The 26,137-nt window shown below is 44.6% G+C and overlaps 1 protein-coding gene across 1 annotated transcript in view; it reads right to left on the bottom strand.

Annotated features, from left to right (window-relative positions):
* The window catches only part of MYDGF (myeloid derived growth factor), a 59,179-nt gene that overhangs the window by 19,000 nt on the left and 14,042 nt on the right, over positions 1–26,137 (bottom strand). Inside the window, exons 2-4 of the mRNA XM_040417732.1 lie at positions 16,375–16,425; positions 3,843–3,904; positions 3,674–3,755 (exon numbers count right to left, since the gene is read on the bottom strand). Coding sequence (XP_040273666.1) covers positions 3,674–3,755; positions 3,843–3,904; positions 16,375–16,425 — 195 coding nt within the window. The remainder of the gene's footprint in view (positions 1–3,673; positions 3,756–3,842; positions 3,905–16,374; positions 16,426–26,137) is intronic.

Here is a 26,137-nt window from a genome sequence, read left to right as displayed (position 1 = left end):
GCTGAGCAGACCGATATATAGTTTTATGGGACAAAATTCAATAAATTCATTTATTTCAACTTTAAATTTATACATTTAAATACCTGCTCATTCTGCTGCTTTGAAGTCAAGGAGGCGGTCCTATCAGTGATTGACAGCTATCTCTGTATACACAGTCATAGAGGGAGACTGATTGGACCACCTCCTTGACCTCAAAGACCAGAATGAGCAGGAATGAATAAATTTCAAGTTTCACTGAATCTTTTCCCATAAGTCTTATATATAAATCAGCTCATATTCTCCTGCTCTATAACATGCACCCTGTCACGTACATTGCATTTTCATGGTGACAGGTTCCCTTTACCATGTTTGTGGTGGTATAGATATCATAATGATTTTTTAGATAGGAGTAGTAGAAGCCCCCTAACGTTCTTGTGGCTGGCCATAAAAATTGTGAATGGTTTAATCCCGAAACCAGAACACAAAAAGGTCTGTCTAAACAAAATCCGGGAAGCAGAACCACTTCACTCAGACAGTAATATCAATCATAAACCCCATCCTGGCATTACAGATTTCCTCAGGGACCTGGTGGGACCGTTAAAAAGGTCAGGCGGAGGACACCTTGACCTGCAGAATGGGTCATGCATAAAAAACCCATACAGATGAATATTCATAAAGAAATACTGGACCTAATCCATAACTTGGCACTGTGCTGCTCAGGATTGGAATTAGACCATCTACCAGCATCATCTCCGTTAGGCCTCTTGCACATAAACGTTGTGCATCAGTTCTGTGCATTGGGGACCGCAACGTCCGTGCGGCTGCCGGGACGGATCGAGACCCATTCAACTTGAATGGGCCCGTGATCTGTCCTCGCCGCAAAAAAAATTAGAACAAGTTATATTTTTTGCAGTGCGGAGGCATGGACAGAAACACCACGGAAGCACTTCGTAGTGCTTCCGTGGGGAGCCGATCCGTGCTTCCGTTCCGCATCTCCGTGTTTGTGGACCCATTTAAGTGATCCGTGATGCGGAGTGGACACATGCCGGTGCCTGTGTAATGCGGCCCCGCCGTATGCAGGCCGCAAATACGGCCACGGGCACACAACGTTCATGTGCAAGAGGCCTTAACGTCACCTCAATCAGGGCTCTGTAAGATGTAATAATTAAGGAATTTAGCCAGTACTGCCTCTAACTCTTCCATGTGTGGAACATTATGACGGTTTGGATTAAGGTGGTATGAAGTAGCTATGATGCCCACAAGAAAATATATCTTAGTGGAAATATTCTGAGCCAAGAACTGACCTCATAAAACTTGGTTGTAAAAGTCCATTTAGCATACATACTAGCCTCTCCCTGACATCAGGCAGGGGGCTAGTGGTGTGATCTTTAGACCTTAAGGTGTGTGTCCCTTTAGCAAATTGTCATTTCTTTGGGGGACAACTCGTTTGATGATCTGGTGAACTTTCATGCTACTCCTAGGCAACTGGACTTCTACTGTCTCGCAACTTGTTAAGTTTGTTTTGCAAGGTAAGTTAGATAAAATTGTCTTATGCTACTTCCACACTAGCAGCAGGACGGATCCGACAGGCTGTTCACCCTGTCGGATCCGTCCTGCTGCTATTTCGTCGTGCCGTCGCTCCGTCCCCATTGACCATAATGGGGATGGGGGCGGAGTTCCGGCGCAGCACGGCAGTGCGAGGTGAGAGGCCGACGGACTAAAAGTCGGACATGCAGTACTTTTAGTCCGGTGGACACTTGCCGTGCCAGAGCTCCGCCCCCATCTCCATTATAGTCAATTGGGACCGAGCGGCAGTCCGGCGGCACGGCGAAATAGCGGCAGCACGGATCCGACAGTGTGAGGAGCCTGGCGGTTCTGTCCTGCCGCTAGTGTGAAAGTAGTCTAACTGTGCACAGGGGGAAGAAATTGAGCAGCTGCACTTGTAATCACCCACTGCACCTAATTACTCCATATGTTAAATCTGATTCAGATCTGGACCGTTATCTTTGGCCTTTTGAGTTCTAATGAACACATGATGATGTGTATGCAGACATAAGTAGAATGTATGAACTTTAAACAACTTAATCTTTTAGTTTGTAATTTAGGTTTTAATTTTGTATGTCAGAAGTATTAAAACTGTTCCAGCATCAAAGTAGTAGTACTTGCCCTTTATACTTTTTCTCCTTTTATGATCCAAAATTATTACTGCACCAGGAAACCTGACCGTGTAGCCATTCTTCTAAATCTCTTTAATCCACTACTGGTTTTCTCATCAAAAAAGTCAATAACCTGCATGTGTGGGCATACCCTGACTGTTCAGCCAATCATAAAATGGCAAAGGACCTGGCTGTTTACATGTTACTTTACTAGCAGTGCCATTTTAAGGGTACCTAAAAGCTTTGTAATAAGAAACAAACAAAAAAAAAAAAAAAAGGAGCAGAAGCACTTCTCAGAGTGCTCTGCCCCTTTAGCTTTCAACAGCTCTGCTGCCTGAGCTGGTGGAGTACGAATCCCATATACTTTACATGAACAAATACTCCATAGCTTTGGACAGCCAAGCAAAGTCAATGCAAAGCTCTTGTTTTTTAAAGATTTAGATACAGGCATTGGACCATATTAAGGTACTGCTGTGGATGCAGCACTGCTGCTGCTTTGCTGTCACACAGCAGCCTTGTGGTGGATGCCAGCAAAGAATTTTGAGATTAAATGAGTTTTCTAGATGTTAATAAAATTACTGAATATATGGAAATATTGCTTTTTTGTAAACACATTCCCATATAGCTTTGGATGGGTTACTTCAAAGTAGTTAGCTGAGCTGTCTCCTCACTACTCTTTGCTGTCCTAAAGTGTAAAGTGAAGTGAAAGTACAGAGAGGGGGACGGGTGGGGGAAGTGGTTAATGAGCAGTTCTTGTGTACATTACCACATCCAGACAGCAGTCTGTCTTGTCAGTCTTCTCTGTACTTTCACTTTACTTCATTACTACACACAGCTAATATCTTATCTAAGATCCTAATTCATGACAGCAAGAGTAGTGAGGAGAGCTGAGACAGGTCTTTAGCCAACTGCTTTGAAGTAGTAACCTATCCAGCTGTATTAGGACACATTTTGTGTGTGCCATTTTATTTTCCGATACTTGCCCCTAGAGAAAACAAGCCATTATAAATAATACATGCCATTTGGGAATGTGCTTATAATAAAGTAATATTTAGGAATTTTCAGAAAATTTATTAATTCCTAGAAAACCCTTAAAGTATATTATAGACTTTTACAGTTACTATAACATAAAATTTTATTTGCAACATGGTAGGGTTTTTATAATCCTGCATAATGAAAAATGTACTAAAGTAAAAATCCAGTGGCAGTCTTACCTCATGTTACTAAGGTGCATTAGGTTATGTTCAGACTACAATTGTATAATCCGTGTACTGGGAAGCGCTGTGTGTTAGGAGAGATGCAAACACTGTATTTTTGGCATTTCTTGAACTGGCATGCCAAAATATATTTTTCATTAAATGCATAATAAAGAGAAACTGCCATGCTTTCCTAAAACAGTCAGGCACTGGAAAGCACATCTACCATGCTGTATACGTATACTCGGTTGCAACTATCAGAGGTACATGCCAACGTGAAATTCCACTTGTGTAAACACTGACGTTTTCCAGTCATTCTACCAAGAATAATTTCATACTCACATAAGCTTCACAGAACTTTATTTTCCCTCCAGACACTTCAGCTTTGAACTTTGTGAAAAACAAATAAGATGTTCCCAGAGGCCTTAAAAACAAGATAATCAAAACGTATTTAGAATATACGAAACAAAGATGGAGGCCAGAATAAAAAGCAAAGGCTGTAATACTTTACCGCCATATCGAGCACGAAAAATATCTGCTTTCCCCATCTACTCCAATACTCATATGCCATTTCTGTAGGGGACAAGTAAACAAAGTATACTGTGAAAGAGTCTTCGTGAGGATAACCCTTTATAAATGTATTACTGTCAAAATGGGGGAGATTTATAACCTTGTCTAACAGATATTTAAAAAAAAAAAAACAGTCTTTGTTGCTAATAGCAAACAATCACAACTTTCATTTCGTATTCTGCTTGTGAAAACTGAAAGCTGCATTGTGATTGGTGTTCCATCATTTATTCAAACGATGGAGCAACCAACTGACTCACCCTCCATCCACCTTCCATACCAAGATACGGCTTCGGAAAGGTCCTGTTGGATCTGTTTATTTGAAATGTGCTCTTGGATGAAGCATACATATGATGAACTATTGTCTTTTATGGATACATTCAACATAGAGTGGCAGGGTTTCCTTTAGAATAATCTCTATCATTCCATAAAGGGAGAATAATATAACAACTATTACTGGATTATCCTTCCTATCCTTCTTAGGCATTGTGCACATGGACAGATCCTTAACCCCTTAACCACCTCAGCTCCCCTAGCTTAAACCCCCTTAATGACCAGACCACTTTTTACAATTCTGCACTACACTACTTTCACGGTTTATTGCTCGATCATACAACTTACCACCCAAATTAATTTTACCTCCTTTTCTTCTCACTAATAGAGCTTTCATTTGGTGGTATTTCATTGCTGCTGAAATTTTTACTTTTTTTGTTATTAATAGAAATTGACCGAAATTTTAGCAAAAAAACGAAATTTTTCACTTTCAGTTGTAAAACTACATTTCTATATAAATTTTTCTCTAAATTTATTGTTCTACATGTCTTTGATAAAAAAAAATGCAATAAGTGTATATTTATTGGTTTGGTTTGCGCAAAAGTTATAGCGTTTACAAACTATGGTACAAAAATTAGAATTTCCGCATTTTGAAGCAGCTCTGACTTTCTGAGCACCTGTCATGTTTCCTGAGGTTCTAGAATGGCCAGACAGTAGAAACACCCCACAAATGACCCCATTTCGGAAAGTAGACACCCTAAGGTATTTGCTGATGGGCATAGTGAGTTCATGAAAGTTTTTATTTTTTGTCACAAGTTAGCGGAAAATGATTTTTTTTTTTTTTCTTACAAAGTCTCATATTCCACTAACTTGTGACAAAAATGTTTATTTTACATGAACTCGCCATGCCCCTCACGAAATACCTTGGGGTGTCTTCTTTCCAAAATGGGGTCATTTGTGGGGTGTTTGTACTGCCCTGGCATTTGAGGGTCTCCACAATCATTACATGTATGGCCAGCATTAGGAGTTTCTGCTATTCTCCTTATATTGAGCATACGGGTAATGAGTTTTTTTTTCCCCTTCAGCCTCTGGGCTGAAAAAAAAATGAACGGCACAGATTTCTTCATTCGCATCGATCAATGTGCAAAAAAAAAAAAAAAGGAGGGGGAAAGGCGTCTGCCAGGACATAGGAGCTCCGCCCAACATCCAAACCCACTCAGCCCGTATGCCCTGGCAAACCCGATTTCTCCATTCACATCAATCGATGTGGATGAATAAATCATTGGCGGAATTTTTTTATTTTTATATACAAAGTGTTTGCCAAAGCATATGAACACCGCCCCTCAGCTCATAAGCCTCGGCAAACGTATCTTTTTTACTGCAGAGGAGAAATCTCGTCTTGCAGCGCCGCATACACAGACTTTTGTGTAATCTGACAGCAGCGCAATGCTTCTGTCAGAATGCACATCAGTGCTGCAGCTGGTTCATCAGTTGGTCCACCTAGAAGGTAAAATAACAAAACAAAAAAAAAATAAAAAAACAGGTCGCAACGCAATCAATTTATTAACATTATATAACATTTGAACAGAACATTAACTTTTATAAACTTTATTGAACTTTTGAAACATTAACTTTTTTGCTTACCTGCGATTTCTTTTTTTTTTTTACCTTTATAAGACAAACCTCTCCTTCCCCATGGGACAATGTGCAAAGCGCAAATCGCCCAGAGATGTGGCGAAGTACATTATGCACTTTGTCCCAGGTGAAAGGAGAGGTTTGCAGCAGCTCTGTGTGAAAGGGCCCTAAGACGTCTGTGTCACACAATCCCTATACTAAGTGTACCTGTGTGTGGTACTCCCGGAAACACTCCCCTAAGCATAGGGCAGGGTGGTCAGGGCAGTCAGGACAGAAATAGCGGGTGTCACGCATTATTCCACTCCTGCTACAGACACGACATCTTTTTCGGGGCGACGCTTGGGTTGAGGTACCAGCAACGACATTGGGGAAATGTCGCTCGTGTAGACGGCTCACTACACTGGTGGATGGGGCCACGGAACCTCCTGGATACAGGAGGTTCTCAATGATCTCTTCCTGAAATTTGAGGAAGGATCTTGTTCTCCCAGCCTTACTGTAGAGAACAAAACTATTATATACAGCCAATTGAATTAAATATACAGACACCTTCTTATACCAGCGTCTGGTCCTGCGGGAGAGTAAATAAGGAGCCAACATCTGGTCATTGAAGTCCACCCCTCCCATGAGCAAATTATAGTTGTGAACACAGAGGGGCTTTTCAATGACTTCAGTTGCTCGTTCAATTTGGATTGTCGTGTCTGCGTGAATGGAGGAGAGCATGTAAACGTCACGCTTGTCTCTCCATTTCACCGCAAACAGTTCTTCGTTAAACAAGGCAGCCCTCTCCCCCCTTGCAAGACGGGTGGTAACGAGCCGTTGGGGGAAGCCCCGGCGACTAGGTCGCGCGGTGCCACAGCAGCCAATCAGTTCTAGGAACAAATGCCTGAAGAGGGGCACACTTGTGTAGAAATTGTCCACATAAAAATGGTACCCCTTGCCAAATAAGGGTGACACCAAGTCCCAGACTGTCTTCCCACTGCTCCCCAGGTAGTCAGGGCAACCGACCGGCTCCAGGGTCTGATCTTTACCCTCATAGACACAAAATTTGTGCGTATAGCCTGTGGCCCTTTCACAGAGCTTATACAATTTGACCCCATACCGGGCGCGCTTGCTTGGGATGTATTGTTTGAAGCCAAGGCGCCCGGTAAAATGTATCAGGGACTCGTCTATGCAGATGTTTTGTTCAGGGGTATACAAATCTGCAAATTTGGTGTTAAAGTGGTCTATGAGGGGCCGAATTTTGTGGAGCCGGTCAAAAGCTGGGTGGCCTCTGGGACGAGAGGTGCTATTATCACTAAAGTGCAGGAAACGCAGGATGGTCTCAAATAGTGTCCTGGACATGGCGGCAAGGAGAACATGGGCATGTGATAAATTGGGTTCGTGGACCAATATGACCACAATTCATGCTTTTTTGTCAGGCCCATGTTGAGGAGAAGGCCCAGAAAAGTTTTAAATTCGGAAACTTGGACGGGTTTCCACCGGAAAGACTGGGCATAAAAGCTTCCCGGGTTGGCGGCTATAAATTGAGTGGCATACCGGTTTGTTTCTGCCACGACTAAGTCTAAGAGCTCCGCAGTGAAGAACAGCTAAAAAAAAACAGTGCCGATCCGTCTCAACCCGAACTCCAGACTGGGCGGTGAAAGGGGGAACTACTGGTGCGGCTGAAGATGGGGGCTGCCAATCAGGGTTTGCCAGCACCTCAGGGACTCTACGGGCCTGTCTGTGCGGTGGCTGCGACGGGGAACTACTGCACGTGCCACTGTACCAGCTTCAACTGCCCTTCTGGTGCTCGCCACTTCACCATGTTCTACGGCAGTGCTGGTACTAGGTCCAGGATGGGCTGCGCTGCTGGTGTATGCCTCACCACGTAATCCGACAGCGCCAGCCCCACTCTGCTGCCCTTGAAGCGGATCCTGCGCAACCTGTGGTCTAGCAACACAGTGCCGGGTACGCCTGGTGGTATCAGGGACCTCAACCTCATCGTCTGAACTTTGGGTCAACTTTGACTGCTTTCTACAGGTTCGTATTAGTCAGATAAGGGTTCCCATTCCTCATCCGACTGGGTCAGAAGAATACCCCTTACTTGCCATTTGGTCAACTAAATTTAGGGGGTATTCCCTGAGACTACCCAAGAAAAAAAGCAAGCCTGTCTTACAAATGGGAGGCTAGCGAAGTACAGGAAGCCGCCGCGATTGATAAAAAATATCAAAACAGATTTTTTTTTATCGCCGCAGCGCTTGTGTAGTGAATGTGCAGTGATAAAAAAAAAAACGTGGGTGAACGCACGTGTGGGCGACCGATCAGGCCCGATAGGGCAAACACTGCGTTTTGGGTGGAGGGCGAGCTAAGGTGACACTAATACTATTATAGATCTGACTGTGATCAGTTCTGATCACTTACAGATACTATAAAAGTACCAATGCTGATTAGCGATACGCTAATCAGCGAATCGGTGACTGCGGTGCGGTGGGCGCTAACTGAAGCCAACTACCAAAGGGGCCTAAACTAATCAAAACTTAACAGTCAATACTGGTGGGGGGAAAAAAGTGACAGTTTACATTGATCACTTTTTTCCCTTTCACTAGTGATTGACAGGGGTGATCAAGGGCTAAATGTGCTGTGCTTGGTGTACTCAGTGATATGTGCTCTCTGCTGGGACCAACCAACGAAAAGGACCCAGCAGAGAGCACAGAAGCCATTTAACACATTATATTTATAAATATAATGTGTTAAATGGCTTGTGATTCGATTTTTTTAAAGTCACAAACCTGCCAGCGATGATCATTGGCTGGCAGGCTGGTGACGAACTTCTCCTGTAACTTTTACCGGCCCCCACTGCGCATGCGCGGGCCGGCTATGCTCGTAATCTCGCGAGATGATGCGTCTACGAGGAACAAACCGCCCGCAGGACGCATCCCTGCGTTAGGCGGTCGGGAGGAGGTTAAGGACTCAGCCCTATTTCACCTTAAGGACTTGGCCATTTTTTGCAAATCTGACCAGTGTCACTTTAAGTGCTGATAACTTTAAAACGCTTTGACTTTCTAGGCCATTTGGAGATTGTTTTTTCGTCACATATTGTACTTCATGACACTGGTAAAATGAAGTAAAAAAAATTCATTTTTTTTTTTATTTATTAAAAAAAATACCAAATTTACCAAAAATTTGCAAAAAATTGCACATTTCCAAGTTTCAATTTCTGTACTTCTATAATACATAGTAATACCTCCAAAAATAGTTATTACTTTACATTCCCCATATGTCTACTTCATGTTTGGATCATTTTGGGAATGATTTAATTTTTTGGGGATGTTACAAGGCTTAGAAGTTTAGAAGCAAATTTTTCAGACAGACATTTTCAAAAACCCAATTTCTAGGGACCAGTTCAGGTTTAAAGTCACTTTGCGAGGCTTACATAATAGAAACCACCCAAAAATGACCCCATTCTATAAACTACACCTCTCAAGGTATTCAAAACTGATTTTACAAACTTTGTTAACCCTTTAGGTCTTCCACAAGAATTAATGGAAAATAGAGATACAATTTCAAAATTTCACTTTTTTGGCAGATTTTCCATTTTAATAATTTTTTTCCAGTTACAAAGCAAGGGTTAACAGCCAAACCAAACTCAATATTTATGGCCCCGATTCTGCAGTTTACAGAAACACCCCATATGTGGTTGTAAAATGCTGTACGGGCACACGGCAGGGCGCAGAAGAAAAGGAATGCCATACGGTTTTTGGAAGGCAGACTTTGCTGGACTGGTTTTTTTTGACACCATGTCCCATTTGAAGCACCCCTGATGCGCCCCTAGATTAGAAACTCCATGAAAGTGACCCCATTTTAGAAACTACGGGATAGGGTGGCAGTTTTGTTGGTACTAGTTTAGAGTACATATGATTTTTGGTTGCTCTATATTACACTTTTTGTGAGGCAAGTTAAGAAATAGCTGTTTTGGCACAGTTTTTATTTTTTGTTATTTACAACATTCATCTGACAGGTTAGATCGTGTGATATTTTTATAGATCAGGTTGTCACGGATGCAGCGATACCTAATATGTATACTTTTTTTATTTATGTAAGTTTTACACAATAATATTTTTGAAACAAAAAAAAATAATCATGTTTTAGTGTCTCCATCTTCTGAGAGCCATAGTTTTTTTAGTTTTTGGGCGATTATCTTAGGTAGGGTCTCATTTTTTGCAGGATGAGATGACGGTTTGATTGGCATTATTTTGGGGTGCATATGACTTTTTGATTGCTTGCTGTTACACTTTACACTGATGTAAGGTGACAAAAAAAGGTTTATTTAGCACAGTTTATTTTTTACGGTGTTCATCTGAGGGGTTAGGTCATGTGATATGTTTATAGAGCCGGTCGATACGGAGGCGGCGATACCCAATATGTAAACTTTTTTTTTCCCCTATTTTTTTTTTACTTTATTTGGGGAAAATTAAGTTTTTGTTTATTTTTACTTGAAACTTAAATTTTTTGGGGGGAAAACTTTATTTTTTCAACTTTTATTTTACTTTATTTTTTGTCCCCCTTTGGGACTTCAACTTTTGGGGGTCTAATCCCTTTTACAATGCATTCCAATACTTCTGTATTGGAATGCATTGGCTGTATGAGTAATACAGTGTACTCATACAGCTTCCGGCCTGTGAGATCCAGGGGGCTGGATCTCACAGGCTCGTCACCGGAAGGCAGCACAGATGCTCCCTTCCCCCCCGGCGTTGACAGGATGCCCGCTGAATGATTTCAGCGGACATCCTGTTCCGATTAACCCCTGCTGCGCCGCAATGAAATTTTAAAGTTAGGACGTACCGGTACGCCCTGTGTCCCTAAGGACCCGGCAAACATGGCGTACCGGTACCTTCATACAGGCGTTAAAGGGAACCTGTCACCAGTTTTATGGTGTCCTAACTAAGGGCAATATAAATAAGTGACCGATTCTCTTAGCAAAATGCTGGGTCACTTTCTTTAATTGACCCAGTCAATCTGCCAACATCTTGTATTGAAAAGCTCCAGCTGATAATGATGAGTCATGAATATTTATGAGCTCCTGACTCTTCCCGCCTACCTGCTGCTGATTGACAGTTTTTTTTCCATATTAATCAGCAGCAGGTGGGCAGTGGAGTGGCTATAGCTCTGAATTAAAAATACGCTGGACTCAAATAAGCTCATTAGCATGCGGCATCTTTGTGTATATATTATGAGGTAACCATCTGTCACACCAGTAAGTCAATACATCTAAGGTACTTTTTAGTAGTTAATATCCACATGACAGGTTCCCTTTAACTTCAATTTGTCAACAGCAAAAGTATCACAGGTGGCACTGCTGATGCGTGTTCACACTGGTGCGTGCCTGCACAATCCTCTCGATACCTCCAAACAAAAACCAACAAGGTGATGCACAATCCAAAAGATAGTCACTAAATCTTGCAAACTGAGATGAAGAAAAAATAGGCAGCACTTACCAATGGTTCATTTGCTTCTTTATTTCAAGCAGACAAGTGCTTCATTGGCAAGGTAGCAGTTAGCCAGATTCACATACCAGTGGCGACGGCCGTTTCGCACACGAGTGATCGTGCTTCCTCAGACCACTCCAGGTGCACGCCCATACGTGCAGACCTCTTATACCCTGGTGTCAGGTTGCCATGGTAACCAGGCGCTGTGCACACAAGAGATCATTAATAAACATGTTACAACAAAGAGATACAATATTACAAAAACGCATTTAAATCATTGCGATCATTCAGACCAAGCTGACCTGTTGCTCCTGTACAAATGATGCACTTTGCTTCTTTTTGCAAAAGGGTGCGGTGTCTGTCTCCTCCCTGAACTGGGTATGGGACAGTCTCTATCCCAGCAAACTGCAGTGCTTTCACATTACCTCCATGTACCTTTCTCACATGGTCAATTAGTCTGGTGCAACCTTTTCCCGTCTTTATAGAGTTAAAGTGTATTGATATGTAGAGAAAATCTAAATCGCACATCCTCATTCCTATGCTTCTGATAGGACAACTGTTTACAATTTTCAGCATTTCTATTTGATAAAACATGGCTATACAGCACTGTTATCAATCATTTGCTGTGCACTATAAAGAGGCATTAGTATACAGTTTGATCAAAGAGCATAGGCCCACTTACCGCGACAAGGTTGCCTCTTGTTTAAGTGGGAACCTACTCTAACCATGGCGCGGCGCCGTGCGGCGACCACCGCGCCTCCACACCGCTCCAGCAGGCAATGGGATCCAGCAGCCGCACAGCGGCCCCACTGTACAGTGAGGCCACCTGGGCCCCGGGTCCCATCACTCCACCAGCACGGCACAGAAGCAGCGACGGCCGCCGTCCAGCGCCGCATGTGAACTGGTGCACAGAGCTCACCTGTTCACAGCCTCTCAGGAACTCCAACTGAGAGGTAGTAGGAATTTATAGACCCTTTGCAGACTTCTGCACCTGAGCCAAATGGGGAGGAGTGCTGATTCAGAGGGGGGAGAAAAGAGGGTAAATCATATAAATTGTGCTTCACCGCCATATCATGCTGTATTTTTAAACAGTCGTTATATCAAAAGCATAGGAATGAGGATGTGCGATTTAGATTTTCTTCTATATTGTAAACATTGTATATTCTATTCCCCTGAGAGGCTGTGAACAGGTGAGCTCTTAGCACCAGTTCACATGCGGTGCTGGACGGTGGCCGTTGCTGCTTTTGTGCTGTGCTGGTGGAGTGATGGGGCCCAGGGCCTAGGTGGCTTTGCTGCACAGTGAGGGTGCTGTGTGGCTGCTGGGTCCCATTGCCTGCTGGAGCGGCGTGGAGGCGCGATGGTCGCCGCACGGTACCACGCCAAAGTTAGAGTAGGTCCCCACTTGAAGAGGCGACCTTGTCGTGGTAAGTGGGCCTATGCTCTTTGATCAAACTGTATACTAATGCCTCCTAATAGTGCACAGCAACACATTGATAATAGTGCTTCACCGCCATATCATGCTGTATTTTTAAACAGTCGTTATATCAAAAGCATAGGAATGAGGATGTGCGATTTAGAATTTCTTCTATATTGTAAACATAGAGTTAAAGTGTTCCCTGATCCTCTCAAACATCTGATGGTCTTTCCCACATAGAAGTGGCCACAATCACACATCAAAACATATACTACATACGTACAGTTTATGAAACTAGTGATCCTTTTTGTGATTGGACCTATTTTGACAATCTTTTTTTGGCAATTATGTTCACATAGCGAACAACTGCCACATTTATAGTTACCAGCCGGCAACCTCTCCTGCAACCAATTAGTCTTTTTTTCTCCCAAAAATCTGCTTCTCACAATCCTATCTTTTATTGTGTGACTACGTCTATATGTGACTAACTGTTTATCATCCACTATGCCTCTCAGACTCCCATCTTTTTTCAGGATATCCTAGTGCTTAAATATTGCTGTGCGTATAGAATTAGCCATTGGGCTAAATTTAAATGAAAATACACATCTCTTTTTGTTATTTTTATTTTCCTGTTGCCCATTCCTACCAATCCCTCTTTTTCCTGCTAATAACTCATCTTGGGACAATTTCTCAACCTCTTATGTTCTCATCTAATAAATGTTCAGGATAGCCTCTCTGCAATAACAGTTCTTTCAAATGCAGTGCTTGTTTTATATATCCTTCATCTTTGCCATTTATGCGCCTCAACCTGAAATCGCCCATAAGGCACCGATTTTTTGACGGGATATGGATGGAAACTGTCGTGGTGTAGCAGAGAGTTGGTCGCAGTGGGCTTGTGATAGCCCTCCGTGACCAACTCTCCGCCACAAACCGCGACAGACACATCCAAAAATTCCAAACGTGGACAAAGTGGATCATTTGTACAGGAGCAACAGGTCAGCTTGGTCTGAATGACCGCAATGATTTAAATGCGTTTTTGTAATATTGTATCTCTTTGTTGTAGCATGTTTATTAATGATCTCTTGTGTGCACGGCGCCTGGTTGTTGTGGGTTACCATGGCAACCTGATGCCGGGGTATAAGAGGTCAGCACGTATGGGCGTGCACCTGGAGTGGCCTCAGGAAGAACGATTACTCGTGTGCGAAACGGCCGTCGCCACTGGTATGTGAATCTGGCTAACTGATACCTTGCAGCATGAAGCACTTGTCTGCTTGAAATAAAGAAGCAAATGAACCATTGGTGAGTGCTGCCAATTTTTTCTTCATCTCAGTTTGCAAGATTAACTTCAATTTGGCCACAAAAAATGCAGACAGCAGACCACATGTTATCGGCATCTGTATGTCTGTTCCGTGGCATCCGCAAAAATATAGAACTTATCCTATTTTTGTCTGCATTATAGACAAGAATAGGACTGTTCGATTATGGCATGGATGTTCTGTTCCCAAAATGAGGAATGCACATGGCCAGTATCTGTGTTTTGCGGACCACAAAACAGGCTATGGTTGTGTGCATGAGCCCTCAAAAACATGACCCATTAAAGCAGTTCTCCTGAAATTAATAAAATGACTGAAAATACTTAAATATTACTTTATTATATATTCCCAAATACCTTTCATAAGTTATAATGGTTCATTTTGTCTAGGGAGCAATCATCAGGGGAAATAAAATGGCCGCCGTCCTATTAGTATGCACAAAACCTGTCCTAATCACACAGCAGGACATGTTACTTCACAACACTGAGGTACATAGCTGCCTCATCCTCCTCTCTTCTCTACTTGTCAGGGACTATGATCCTGAATACAGTTGATCAGATCTTCAGCTGAATCTTTGTAGGAATGGAGTTCATGAGCAGACATGAAGTACAGAGGATGGACAGGACAGGCTATGGTAATGGAGACTGCACATACAAGAGCTCTGATTACATGCTCGCTGTGATTCATTGTGTCACAACTAGGGATGAGTGAATAGACTTCAGATAAAACATCCGAAGTTGATTCGCATAAAACTTCGTTCTAATACTGTACAGAAATGTTTTTTTACAGTACAAATACATTTTTTAAGTTATTGCGCAAAGTCTCGTGAGACTTCGAAGCAATAACTTCGGCTCATCGGAGCCAATGCATTATAATACTGTACAGAGCTCCTGCTCCGTACAGTATTAGAACAAAGTTTTATGCGAATCGACTTCGGATGTTTCATCCGAAGTCGATTCGCTCATCCCTAGTCACAACGATCACACAAAAAAATGCCTTCCAGCAGAGCTGCTGGCAGAAGAATTGCTTACTCCGGTGTCTGGATCTGGTCCCCAGTGTCCCTTGCCCTTGTATAAAAACAGAAGTATGGTCTTGGCTCTTGGGCTCTATTTTAGGGTGTCTTCACACATGGCGGAAAAATCTGCCTTAAAATAGGCAACAAAGACTTCTGTTATGATATCCCATGTGGTTGAAAAGGGTCAATGCCTGCCCTGTGTTCCACTGCGAAATAACATTCTGCATCATAAATAATGAAACTTTGCAGCTTTTCTGAAGCAGAATGTCTTCATTCATTTCATTGGGGTGTGTAAACCACAAACAAATCTTCAGCAGAAATCCCAGATCTGCATTCTAATCCTCATGATTGTAAAAATCCACACCTGAGTATGTGTGAAGGCACCCTTTTAATATTGATAACCTATCCTAAGGATAGGACATCAATGTCAGAAGTCCGGCACCCCTGACGATCCGCTGTATGAGGAGACGGTGCATGCTTTGTGCACGTGCTGTCTCCCTTATCTCTTCATGCTCTCTGGTGCTTTGCCTTAGACATAGCAACAGGAAGAGAGAAGGGAGACTCCTTATACAGATAATAGGTGGGGGTGTCAGACTCCCGCCGATCTGATATTGATGACCTATCCCGAGGACAGGTCATTAATTGTAAAAGCCTGGAGAACCCCTTTAAAGGGAGTCTGTCACCACCATATGACCATATACAGCACTTACATTGACCTATCGCATACCTATACATGAATGTCATGGTACCTTTTTTTTTTTTTTTCATTACAGGGGCGGCGTTCACTGTTTTGGAGCCCAGGCTGCTCTGCCTTCTTTCATTGTTTCTCCGCCGCAGCCTCTTCCTTTGCCCACCCTCCTATTCCCTTGCGTCATCCTTCGGTCTGGCCGAGATCCCGCGCCTGCACACTTCTTCGCTGGGTCGGGCAGAGGCTGGGGTGGAGAAACAATGAAAGAAAGCAGAACAGCCTGGGCTCCTACACAGTGATCGCCGCCCCTGGGCACTTGCGAGTGCTCATTTGCATATGAATTACATTTCTTTTTTTCCAGTTTCTGTGTGTAAAGAAAAAAAGAAAAAAGGTACCATTACATTCATGTATAGGTGTGCGATAGGACAATGTAAGTGCTGTATATGGTTATGTGGTGGTGGTTCTGCATCCGACATGCAGAAAGTGTGGATTGGATGCGGACAAAAAAAAAAAAATTGTGTGTGCATGAGTCTTTACACTGTAAAAGTGGTATAAACAATGCCAGGTAGCAAATGTTGTATTTTCAGTCATTTTTTAGCTCACTTCTGTATTTTACAGCTTTCCTCAAATAAATCAAAAATCTAATAAGGGTTTTCAAAGAGGATTATCTTACCTCATTAGTACCACCCTGAGCCGCGTATGAAAAACTGCACGAGAAGTCACCCTATGAAGAACACAAAAACAATGCTGTAAGATAAATGAAGGTTAAAAAATAAAATAAAAACACACACACACACACACACACACACACACACACACACAGTAAAAAATAATGTTCTAAAAGAGGCATAAAATAAACATTGTGACACATAAATGATGCATTTATATGAAAACATTTAAACCACTGATCACTGAAAAATTGTGTTTGATGGATACTTTCCAACAATCCCTGAAGAGAAGTTTCCTCTCCTCAGAAGGCACTGTCTAGGTACGCCATCATGTGGTGTAAACACTGGATTTTCTGCAGTGTTTACAGTAGCAGCAAAGTGGATGACACTTTCAAATATCTTAGGGTCCATTCACACGTCCGTGTGAGTTTTGGGGGGGGGGGGGGGGGGGGCGGGGGCGCGCACTGCGCCACCAATGAAGATACCCCTCTCATTAATTCATATACAGGAGGCGGGAGCTGGCTGCAAATTCATATAGCCAGCTCCCGACCTCTATGAGCGGTAGCTGCCATCCGCGGCAGTTAACCCCTTAGGTGCCACACCTGAGGGGTTAACTACCGCAGATCGCAGCTACTTGTCAAAGATTTCGGGAGCGGCTATGTGATTCTGCAGCCAGCTCCCGCCTCCTGTATATGAATTAATGAGAGAGTTATCTTCATTGGTGGCGCAGTGGCCACAGCCCCTCCCCTCCTCCTCTCCTCTCCTCCCTCCTCTCATTAGTGGCAGCGGCACAGGGGGGGGGGGGGGGGGGGGGGGGGAGGGAGACACACACACACAAATACATATATACACACACACACACACACACACACTAGCAGAAGGACACGACTTCGCACGGGTATATTTAATCTATTTCATTTAAAGGGAACCTGTTCTGTGGGGAGATATGTATATCTCCCCTCCCAGGCATCCTAGCATCAAGCCAGGACCACGTGGATGTTTGGCTTTGCCCCAGGATCGCAAAAAGATAACCTAATCATGCCTGGGATGGACGGACGATTCATAATTCCTTATGAAATATAGGTGCCAACATGTCTGTGAGGCATCATTGATCCTGGGCAAGGGCTGAGACCTCCTGCTGGATTAGCTTGAGGTGTGACTTTATCCACTTGGGGCCTCCTTGAAGCCTGGACCCCTGGGGCTTCCTCCTTTGCTAGCTGACAGCAGATGGCTGGGGGGGGGGGGGGGGGGGAGAACATATTTTGCATGTACACTGACTGTGTACGTGCCAAAAGGTGAATCAAATGACAATCAAGGCTGCCAATAAATGTTAATCCATATTCCTCACAGACCCTCGCTACTGGTCCAAATTTATTTATTTATTTTTTACACGCGCTGAGAAGGAGGACAAACTGAACTACTATAGAGACATCCTTGTAGTCAGTTGGCCACGGCCTATCTGCGCCATCGTCCATCCTCTCATAGGTCTGTGCTCACGTTCCACTTACACAGAGTCTAGAGTCGCTGATGAGCAGCTTTCTTCACCCGCATAGTGAAGAAGCTACTCACCAGCAGCTAGACATAGAGAAGAACGTGAACCAGCCGTTGGTGGCATACTTGGGGTGCACCCTGCCAGCCGTCATTGAAGATCCTCTGGACTACTGGGCAGCTAAACTGGATTTGTGGCCGCAACTGACAGAGTTTGCCCTGGAAAAGCTGTCCTGCCCGCCCAGTAGTGTGGCATCAGAACGGGTGCATAGTTACCCCAAGAAGAACTCTCCTGTCCACCCAAAATGTGGAGAGACTGACCTTTGTCAAGATGAATCAGGCGTGGTGAAAAAAAAAAAAAAAAAAAAGGGACACGGAAAGAATATACGTTCGTGTGCATGAGCCCTAACAGTGACTGCCACAGTACCCCGTTCCCTTAACAGTGACCTTCACAGTGCCCAACCCTTTTAAACAGTGACCTCCACAGCAGCTGCCCCTTTAATAGTGGCCCCTGCCCCCTTAACAGTGACCTCCACAGCAGCTGCCCCTTTTAAGCCAAGAGCTACACGGCGACATTGTGTCGCACCAATGTCACGCAACAATTTTTATAATGACAGGCTATGGTGTCGTACCATATCTTCAAATTTGGCACACAGGTACATCAGGTGTCCGGGAAGGTTTTAGACTGAGTTTCAGCTCTCTAGGATGTTCTGAGATATTCCCAAAAAATTACCTGCATTAGCCAATACAAGCCTGAAGTCTTTCACTCATATCCCAACTGCCATACACACGGTCACATGTACCTAATCAGCCAATAGAAGCTCTCAGGCACTTAGTCTTCACATACACTCAGTTTTACTCCAGGTTTCCATAACAACCCAGCCATTTTTCTTCACTACTGTAGGTCAGCTTTAGGCTAGGGCTACACAACGACAATAAGTTGCACGACACATAGGGCACAACTACACTGCTACATGTGTCGCGCAAGTCCCAGGGTGGATAAAAATCAATGATTTAAAAAATATATATATCAAATAGGATTTTTTTGATTTAAATAGGATTTTTTTTTAAATATAAAATGCTTTTTGGAGGAAAATATATTACCATCCAAAGGTTATTCCATCATGAAATAAAGATTATTTTTTATGTTATGTTTATGTAGAATAAGGCTGTACGTGGACTCCCATATTGTTGAATGGATTAGGCAGTGGCTGAGGGACAGACAGAGGGTTGTAGTCAATGGAGTATATTCAGACCATGGTCTTGTTACCAGTGGGGTACCTCAGGGATCTGTTCTGGGATCCATATTGTTTAATATCTTTATCAGTGAAATTGCAGAAGACCTCGATGGTAAGGTGTGTCTTTTTGCTGATGACACAAAGATTTGTAACAGGGTTGATGTCCCTGGAGGGATACACCTAATGGAAAAGGATTTAGGAAAACTAGAGGAATGGTCAAAAATCTGGTAACTAAAATTTAATGTTGATAAGTGCAAAATAATGAACCTGGGGCGTAAAAACCCAAGAGCAAAATATAAAATCAGTGATACAGTCCTAACCTCAGTATCTGAGGAAAGGGATTTAGGGGTCACTATTTCAGAAGACTTAAAAGGTAGGCAGACAATGTCATAGAGCAGCAGGAAATGCTAGCAGAATGCTTGGGTGTATAGGGAGAGGCATTACTAGTAGAAAGAGGGAGGTGCTCATGTTGCTCTACAGAGCACTAGTGAGACCTCATTTGGAGTATTGTGCTCAGTACTGGAGACCATATCTCCAGAAGGATATTGATACTTTGGAGAGAGTTCAGAGAAGAGCTACTAAACTAGTACATGATTGCAGGATCAAACTTACCAGGAAAGATTAAAGGACCTTAACATGTATAGCTTGGAAGAAAGACGAGACAGAGGGGATATGATAGAAACTTTTAAATACATAAAGGGAATCAACAAGGTAAAAGAGGAGAGAATATTTAAAAGAAGAAAAACTGCTACAAGAGGACATAGTTTTAAATTAGAGGGGCAAAGGTTTAAAAGTAATATCAGGAAGTATTACTTTACTGAGAGAGTAGTGGATGCATGGAATAGCCTTCCTGCAGAAGTTGTAGCTGCAAATACAGTGAAGGAGTTTAAAGAGGACCTTTCATCAGCATCAAGTATGTAAACTGAATATACATACATGGAGAGCGGCGCCCAGGGATCCCCCTGCACTGCTCCGTTCTCCGGTTACAGGCTCCGGTAAAGTCATAGTTAGGCTCCACCCATTTGAGCCTGCCGCGGTCTCCTTCTCCTATACTGTAGCGCTGGCCAATCGCAGCGCTCAGCTCTTAGCCATGCTATGAGCTGAGCGCTGCGATTGGCCAGCGCTACAACATAGGAGAAAGAGACGCCGGCAGGCTCAAATGGGTGGAGCCTAACTATGACTTTACCGGAGCCTGTAACCGGAGAACGGATCGGCGCCCGGGGATAATAGTAAGTGCAGGGGGATCCCTGGGCGCCGCTCTCCATGTATGTATATTCAGTTTACATACTTGATGCTGATGAAAGGTCCTCTTTAAAGGTAAACCTGTCACCAGTTTTATGGTGTCCTAACTAAGGCCTCATGCACACGACAAACGGGGTCCGTAGGTCCGTGATCAGTGTCAGTTTTTTCTTCCGTGGGTCTTTCTTGATTTTTGGAGGATCCACGGACATTAAGGAAAAAGTAGTTTTGGTGTCCGCCTGGCCGTGCGGTGCCAAACGGATCCGTCCTGATTTACAATGCAAGTCAATGGGGACGGATCCGTTTGACGTTGACACAATATGGTGCAATTGCAAACGGATCCGTCCCCCATTGACTTTCAATGTAAAGTCAGGAGTCCCTATTATACCATCGGATCGGAGTTTTCTCCAATCCGATGGTATATTTTAACTTGGTGTCCCCATCACCATGGGAACGCCTCTATGTTAGAATATACCATCAGATTTGAGTTAGATCGTGAAAACTCATATCCGACAGTATATTCTAACACAGTTAGAATATACTACGAACTGTGTACATGACTGCCCCCCTGCTGCCTTGCATTGCTTATAGCACAGACCTGTCACTTACCAGTAGGAGGAGCGCCCGGCCGGTCACAAACATCGCAGGTAAGTATAATGCTTCTAAAAATTGCTAAGTAACCATGGCAACCAGGACTGCAGTAGCGTCCTGGTTGCCATGGTTACCGATCGGAGCCCCAGCGATTAAACTGGGATTCCACTCGGAACTCTCCGCTGCCACCAATGATGGGGGGGGGGATTTTAATTAGGAGGGGAGGGAAGGGGGGCCGCACTGGCCACCAATGAATGTACAGTAATACAGGGGAGGGAGGGGGGGCCGCACTGGCCACCAATGAATGTACAGTAATACAGGGAAGGGAGGGGGGGCCCGCACTGGCCACCAATGAATGTACAGTAATACAGGGGAGGGAGGGGGGGCCCCACTGGCCACCAATGAATGTACAGTAATACAGGGGAGGGAGGGGGGGCCCCACGGCCACCAATGAATGTACAGTAATACAGGGGAGGGAGGGGGGGCCCCACTGGCAACCAATGAATGTACAGTAATACAGGGGAGGGAGGGGGGGGCCCCACTGGCCACCAATGAATGTACAGTAATACAGGGGAGGGGGGCCCCACTGGCCCCTAATGAATGTACAGTAATACAGGGGAGGGAGGGGGGCCCCACTGGCCACCAATGAATGTAATGTGTGACAAACTCCCCTCTTTTGAGGTTGCCACGAGTGCTTGGAGAGGACTACTTGCCCGCCTCTTACCATGCGATTATGGTCCCATGTTGTATGCACCGGTTTTGTGCAGAAAAGCCATGAGTACAGCCAGGCCAAAGAGACTTGTACTAACTTTTGAATTCCTGGTCTAATTCGTGTCATTTTGGGATGTGTTAAATGTCTATGTGTATTGTAAAGGGTGGGACATTGTATGTTTGAGTAAGTGATGTCTGTTCCATTGTCTCTCTGTGTGTATTGGCGATTGTCCTCTGTCCTGGAGACAACCGAGTTGTAATTCGATTGTCTCTCAGGACAGAGGGCAATGTGTATTCTCCTGCCTGTGTTGATTATGTTAACCATGGTGTTTATGTGGGTTGTAACCTTTGTGTTATGGGTTAATGTATGTTTGTTGTGGGTGTCTCCCTTGCATGGGAGCAGGGGATAAAAGCAATTGTATTTTTCAATGTGGGGGCTTCCAGTAACGTATTTCTAGCATTCATCTTGGGCTAATGTATAGACTTATTTGGCGATACTAGCGATAATAGCGATCTATTGCTCTGTGGATTACTTGGCGGTGCCATTTCAAGGGGAGAAGGGAATACTAGACGGTGACACGGATGATACCGTCACAACTGGTGGCAAGCAGCGGGATTTTCCCTTCTTTTTCCCTGCACAGAGGATTCAAGGAAGGCACTAGTGTATGGTGCATGGAGGGCAACGCTGGCACTCGTGCAGCGACCCTGGCTTTGAAGGAGCTCAAAGGACAGAGCTAGCTACCGGGCAGCGTTCCTATCCACAGCAACATGGAAGAGGAGTTTAACTGGAGGTTGCAGCAGTACTTGGCCCAACAGGATGGGCCTTTATCAGAGGAGGGCATACTGGACTACAGAGATGCCACTCGAAAGGGGCTGTGGTATGACGCTTTGGAGGAGGTACAGCGGCAGCGAAGAGAGAGTCTTCCCAGTGAGGAACAGAGGCTCCAGGTACTCGTGGCCCTGCGGTCACCCTTCCTAGGAAAGCAACCCTTGGCTGAGTGGGTGACAGAACTGTGGACCCTGAGTTGGAGGGAGTTGTGGCTGGACAAAGCGTACCGGGCACTAAAGTGGTATGCCACCCAGTGCAACCCATGGATGACTAACCACTATCTGCCGGAGGGAGAGGATTATAATGGTCCGGGCTTACTGTGGGAAGCCTTTGATGAGGTCAATGACTTTGGATGCCCCACAGAATGTCGGTTCTGGGACATCCACGACATCAGGGAAACCGAGCTGGACCTTCCCCGAGCGGACGACCTTGGGCCAGACCTGATTCATCTAGTCACCATGGAGTGGGAGCTGGAGCAGAGCTACCGTCAACTGTTCAACCTAGCTCAACCACATCCCTCAGCGCAGAGGATTGCCTGGAAATTATACCCTCTTTTTCCCAACCAACCTCAGAGGTGAGCAACCTCAGACTTGTCCTGGGAGGACCCACAGATGGCAGGTGGAGATGGGACCGAGGTCACTCTACCAGCCCTACAGGGATGCTGGGCCGCCTGCCCAGATCTCCAGCGGCAGTGCATATCACAGGGAGAGGAGACAACTGGTCTCTCTCCCCAGCGGCAACCTGAGTTCCAGGGGGAGGAGATGCTGGGTCCCTCTGCCCTACAGCAACCAGAATTTAAAACTGGGGAGGGAGGGGGGGTGCCCCCTCCTGCCTGGCAGCACCTGATCTCTTACAGGGGGCTATGATACGCACAATTAACCCCTTAGGTGTGGCACCCCTGTAAGAGATCGGGTGCTGCCAGGCAGCAGTCATATACACAGTTCGTAGTATATTCTAACTTGAAGCGTCCCCATCACTATGGGAACGCCTCTGTTAGAATATACTGTGGGATCTGAGTTTTCACGAAGTGAAAACTCAGCTCTGAAAAAGCTTTTATGCAGACGGATCTGCGATCCGTCTGTGTGAAAGTAGCCTACGGAACACGGATGCGGATGCCAATCTTGTGTGCATCCATGTTTTTTCACTGACCCATTCACTTGAATGGGTCTGTGAACCGTTGTCCGTCAAAAAAAATAGGACAGGTCATATTTTTTTGAAGGACAGGAAACACGGATCACGGCCGCGGAGTAACAACTGTGCATTTTCCGAGTTTTCAACGGACCCATTGAAAGTCAATGGGTCCGCAGAAAATCACAGAAAACGGAACAACGGCCACGGATGCACACAACGGTCGTGTGCATGAGGCCTAAGGGCAATATAAATAAGTGACTGATTCTCTTAGCAAAATGCTGGGTCACTTTCTTTAATTGACCCAGTCAATCTGCCAACATCTTGTATTGAAAAGCTCTAGCTCATAATGATTAGTCCTGAATATTCATGAGCTCCTGACTCTCCCCGCCTACCTGCTGCTGATTGACAGTTTTTTTCCATATGAAGCAGCAGCAGGTGGGCAGGGGAGTGGCTATAGCTGTTAATTAAATAAACGCTGGACTCAATGACGTCACGCTGGACTCCAATTAACTCATTAGCATACGGCATGTGGCAAGTTTGTATATATATTATGAAGTAACCATCTGTCAAACCAGTAAGTCAATACATCTAAAGTACTTTTTAGTAGTTTCATGATTGTATATAATTAGTTAGATAATAACCAAATATCCACATGACAGGTTCCCTTTAAGCATGCATGGGATAGGCATAAGGCCATCCTTCATATAGGATAGGGCCAGGGGCTATTCATAGTATTCAGTATATTGGGCAGACTAGATGGGCCAAATGGTTCTTATCTGCGGACACATTCTATGTTTCTATAGGTGTAATTTTTTTGGTAAATAAATTCCATTAATCCATTCACAATGTCATGCTCTTCCAGAGGTTTTATTAAAGATTATTGGGCAGTTTCTCTGCCTACAAGATATTATCACAGATGCTTGTTTCACTTTTGCAGTTCTCAAAACTGAATTTGACTCAGCAGAGATCACATGCCTCTTCTTCACAGCAAAAATGATATAACATGAACAGAGTTGAGAAAAATACCTTAATCCTAACTTCTACAAACCTATGAGTGCAGAATCAAACTAATATGAAAAGTTGTTATTCTAAAAATCTTCATCTACTTGCATATTATAAGTTATACCAGCAAGAATTAGCCTTTATGTATAAAACTAGAGTTGTTGCGATACCAAATTTTTGATTCGGTTTCGATACCATGAAAAAGTATTGCGATACTCTATACCATTCGATACCACGCGAAAAAAATAAACAAAAAAAGCCACGTGCATTCCTCATTTTTAAAAATGGCGAATCGCACAGTTTTTATTTTATTTTTTCTGTTCCGGCATTCACCACCTAGATTTTTTTTTTATATTTTAATAGTTTGGACTTTTCTGACGTGGCGATGTAATATGTTTATTTATATATTTTATATGTGAAATTGGGAAAAGGGGGGTGATTTATACTTCATATTTTAGTGGGTTTTTTTTTTTTCACTTTTTATTTAATAACTATTTCCCCCCTTAGGGGCTAGAACCTGGGATCTTTCATCCCTTTTCCTATTCACCCTGATAGATCTCTATCAGGGTGAATAGGACTCCACACTGTCCCTGCTGCTCTGTGCTTTGTGCACACAGCATCAGGGATGTTACCATGGCAACCAGGGCTTCCTGGCTGCCATGGTAACCGATCGGAGCCCCAGGCTTACACAGCTGGGGCTCCGCTCAGAAGCTGCCACTGCACCACCAATGAGGGGGAGTGGAGAGGTCCCTGTGGCCACTGCCACCAATGATTTTAATACTGGAGGGTTGAGAGGGGCCGGCGCACTGTGCCACCAATGATTTTAATGGGATGGGGGGATTGAGGGGGGGGGGGCACACTGCACCACCAATGATTTTACCCCTTTATACAGGAGGCGGGTACTAGCAGATCAGCGGCAGTTAACTGCCGCTGATCGCAGCTCCCTGTCAGGGGCAGGGTGCCGGCAATGCGATTCTGCTGCCGGCACCCGCCTCCTGTATGTGTTAAAGACTGACTACTGTATATGAGTCCAGACTTTCACTATTAGGCCACACAGAGCGGCGCCCAGCGATGTCTCAGCACTCACCATTTAGTCCTGGGCGCCGCTCCGTTCGCCCGCAGTGCCCCATTACTGTCTCCTCTCCTGCTCCACATGCTGCTGATTACTATCGGAGCGATGGGAGGAGACATCAGCTTCACTAGTGGGCGTTCCTTCTCCCTGGCTGTAGCGCTGTCCAATCGCAGCGCAGGGAAAAGGAACGCCCACTAGTGAAGCTGATGTCTCCTCCCATCGCTCCGATAGTAATCCTATCATTGGTGGCGCAGTGCGCCCGCCCCTCCTCCGCCCCTCTCTTCTCATTGCCGCCCCTCCTCCACCCCCTCTCTTCTCATTGCCGCCCCTCCTCCGCCCCTCTCTTCTCATTGCCGCCCCTCCTCCGCCCCTCTCTTCTCATTGGTGGCAGCGGCAGCAGCACAGGGGGAGGGAGGACAGCTTCCTTCTCCCCGTGCTGCTGAGAGAGAACATGAGCGCGCCGATAG

Source organism: Bufo bufo, chromosome 2 (assembly GCF_905171765.1).
Source record: "Bufo bufo chromosome 2, aBufBuf1.1, whole genome shotgun sequence".
Classification (NCBI taxonomy): Eukaryota; Metazoa; Chordata; class Amphibia; order Anura; family Bufonidae; genus Bufo; species Bufo bufo.
This window is presented reverse-complemented; position numbering and strand designations above follow the sequence as displayed.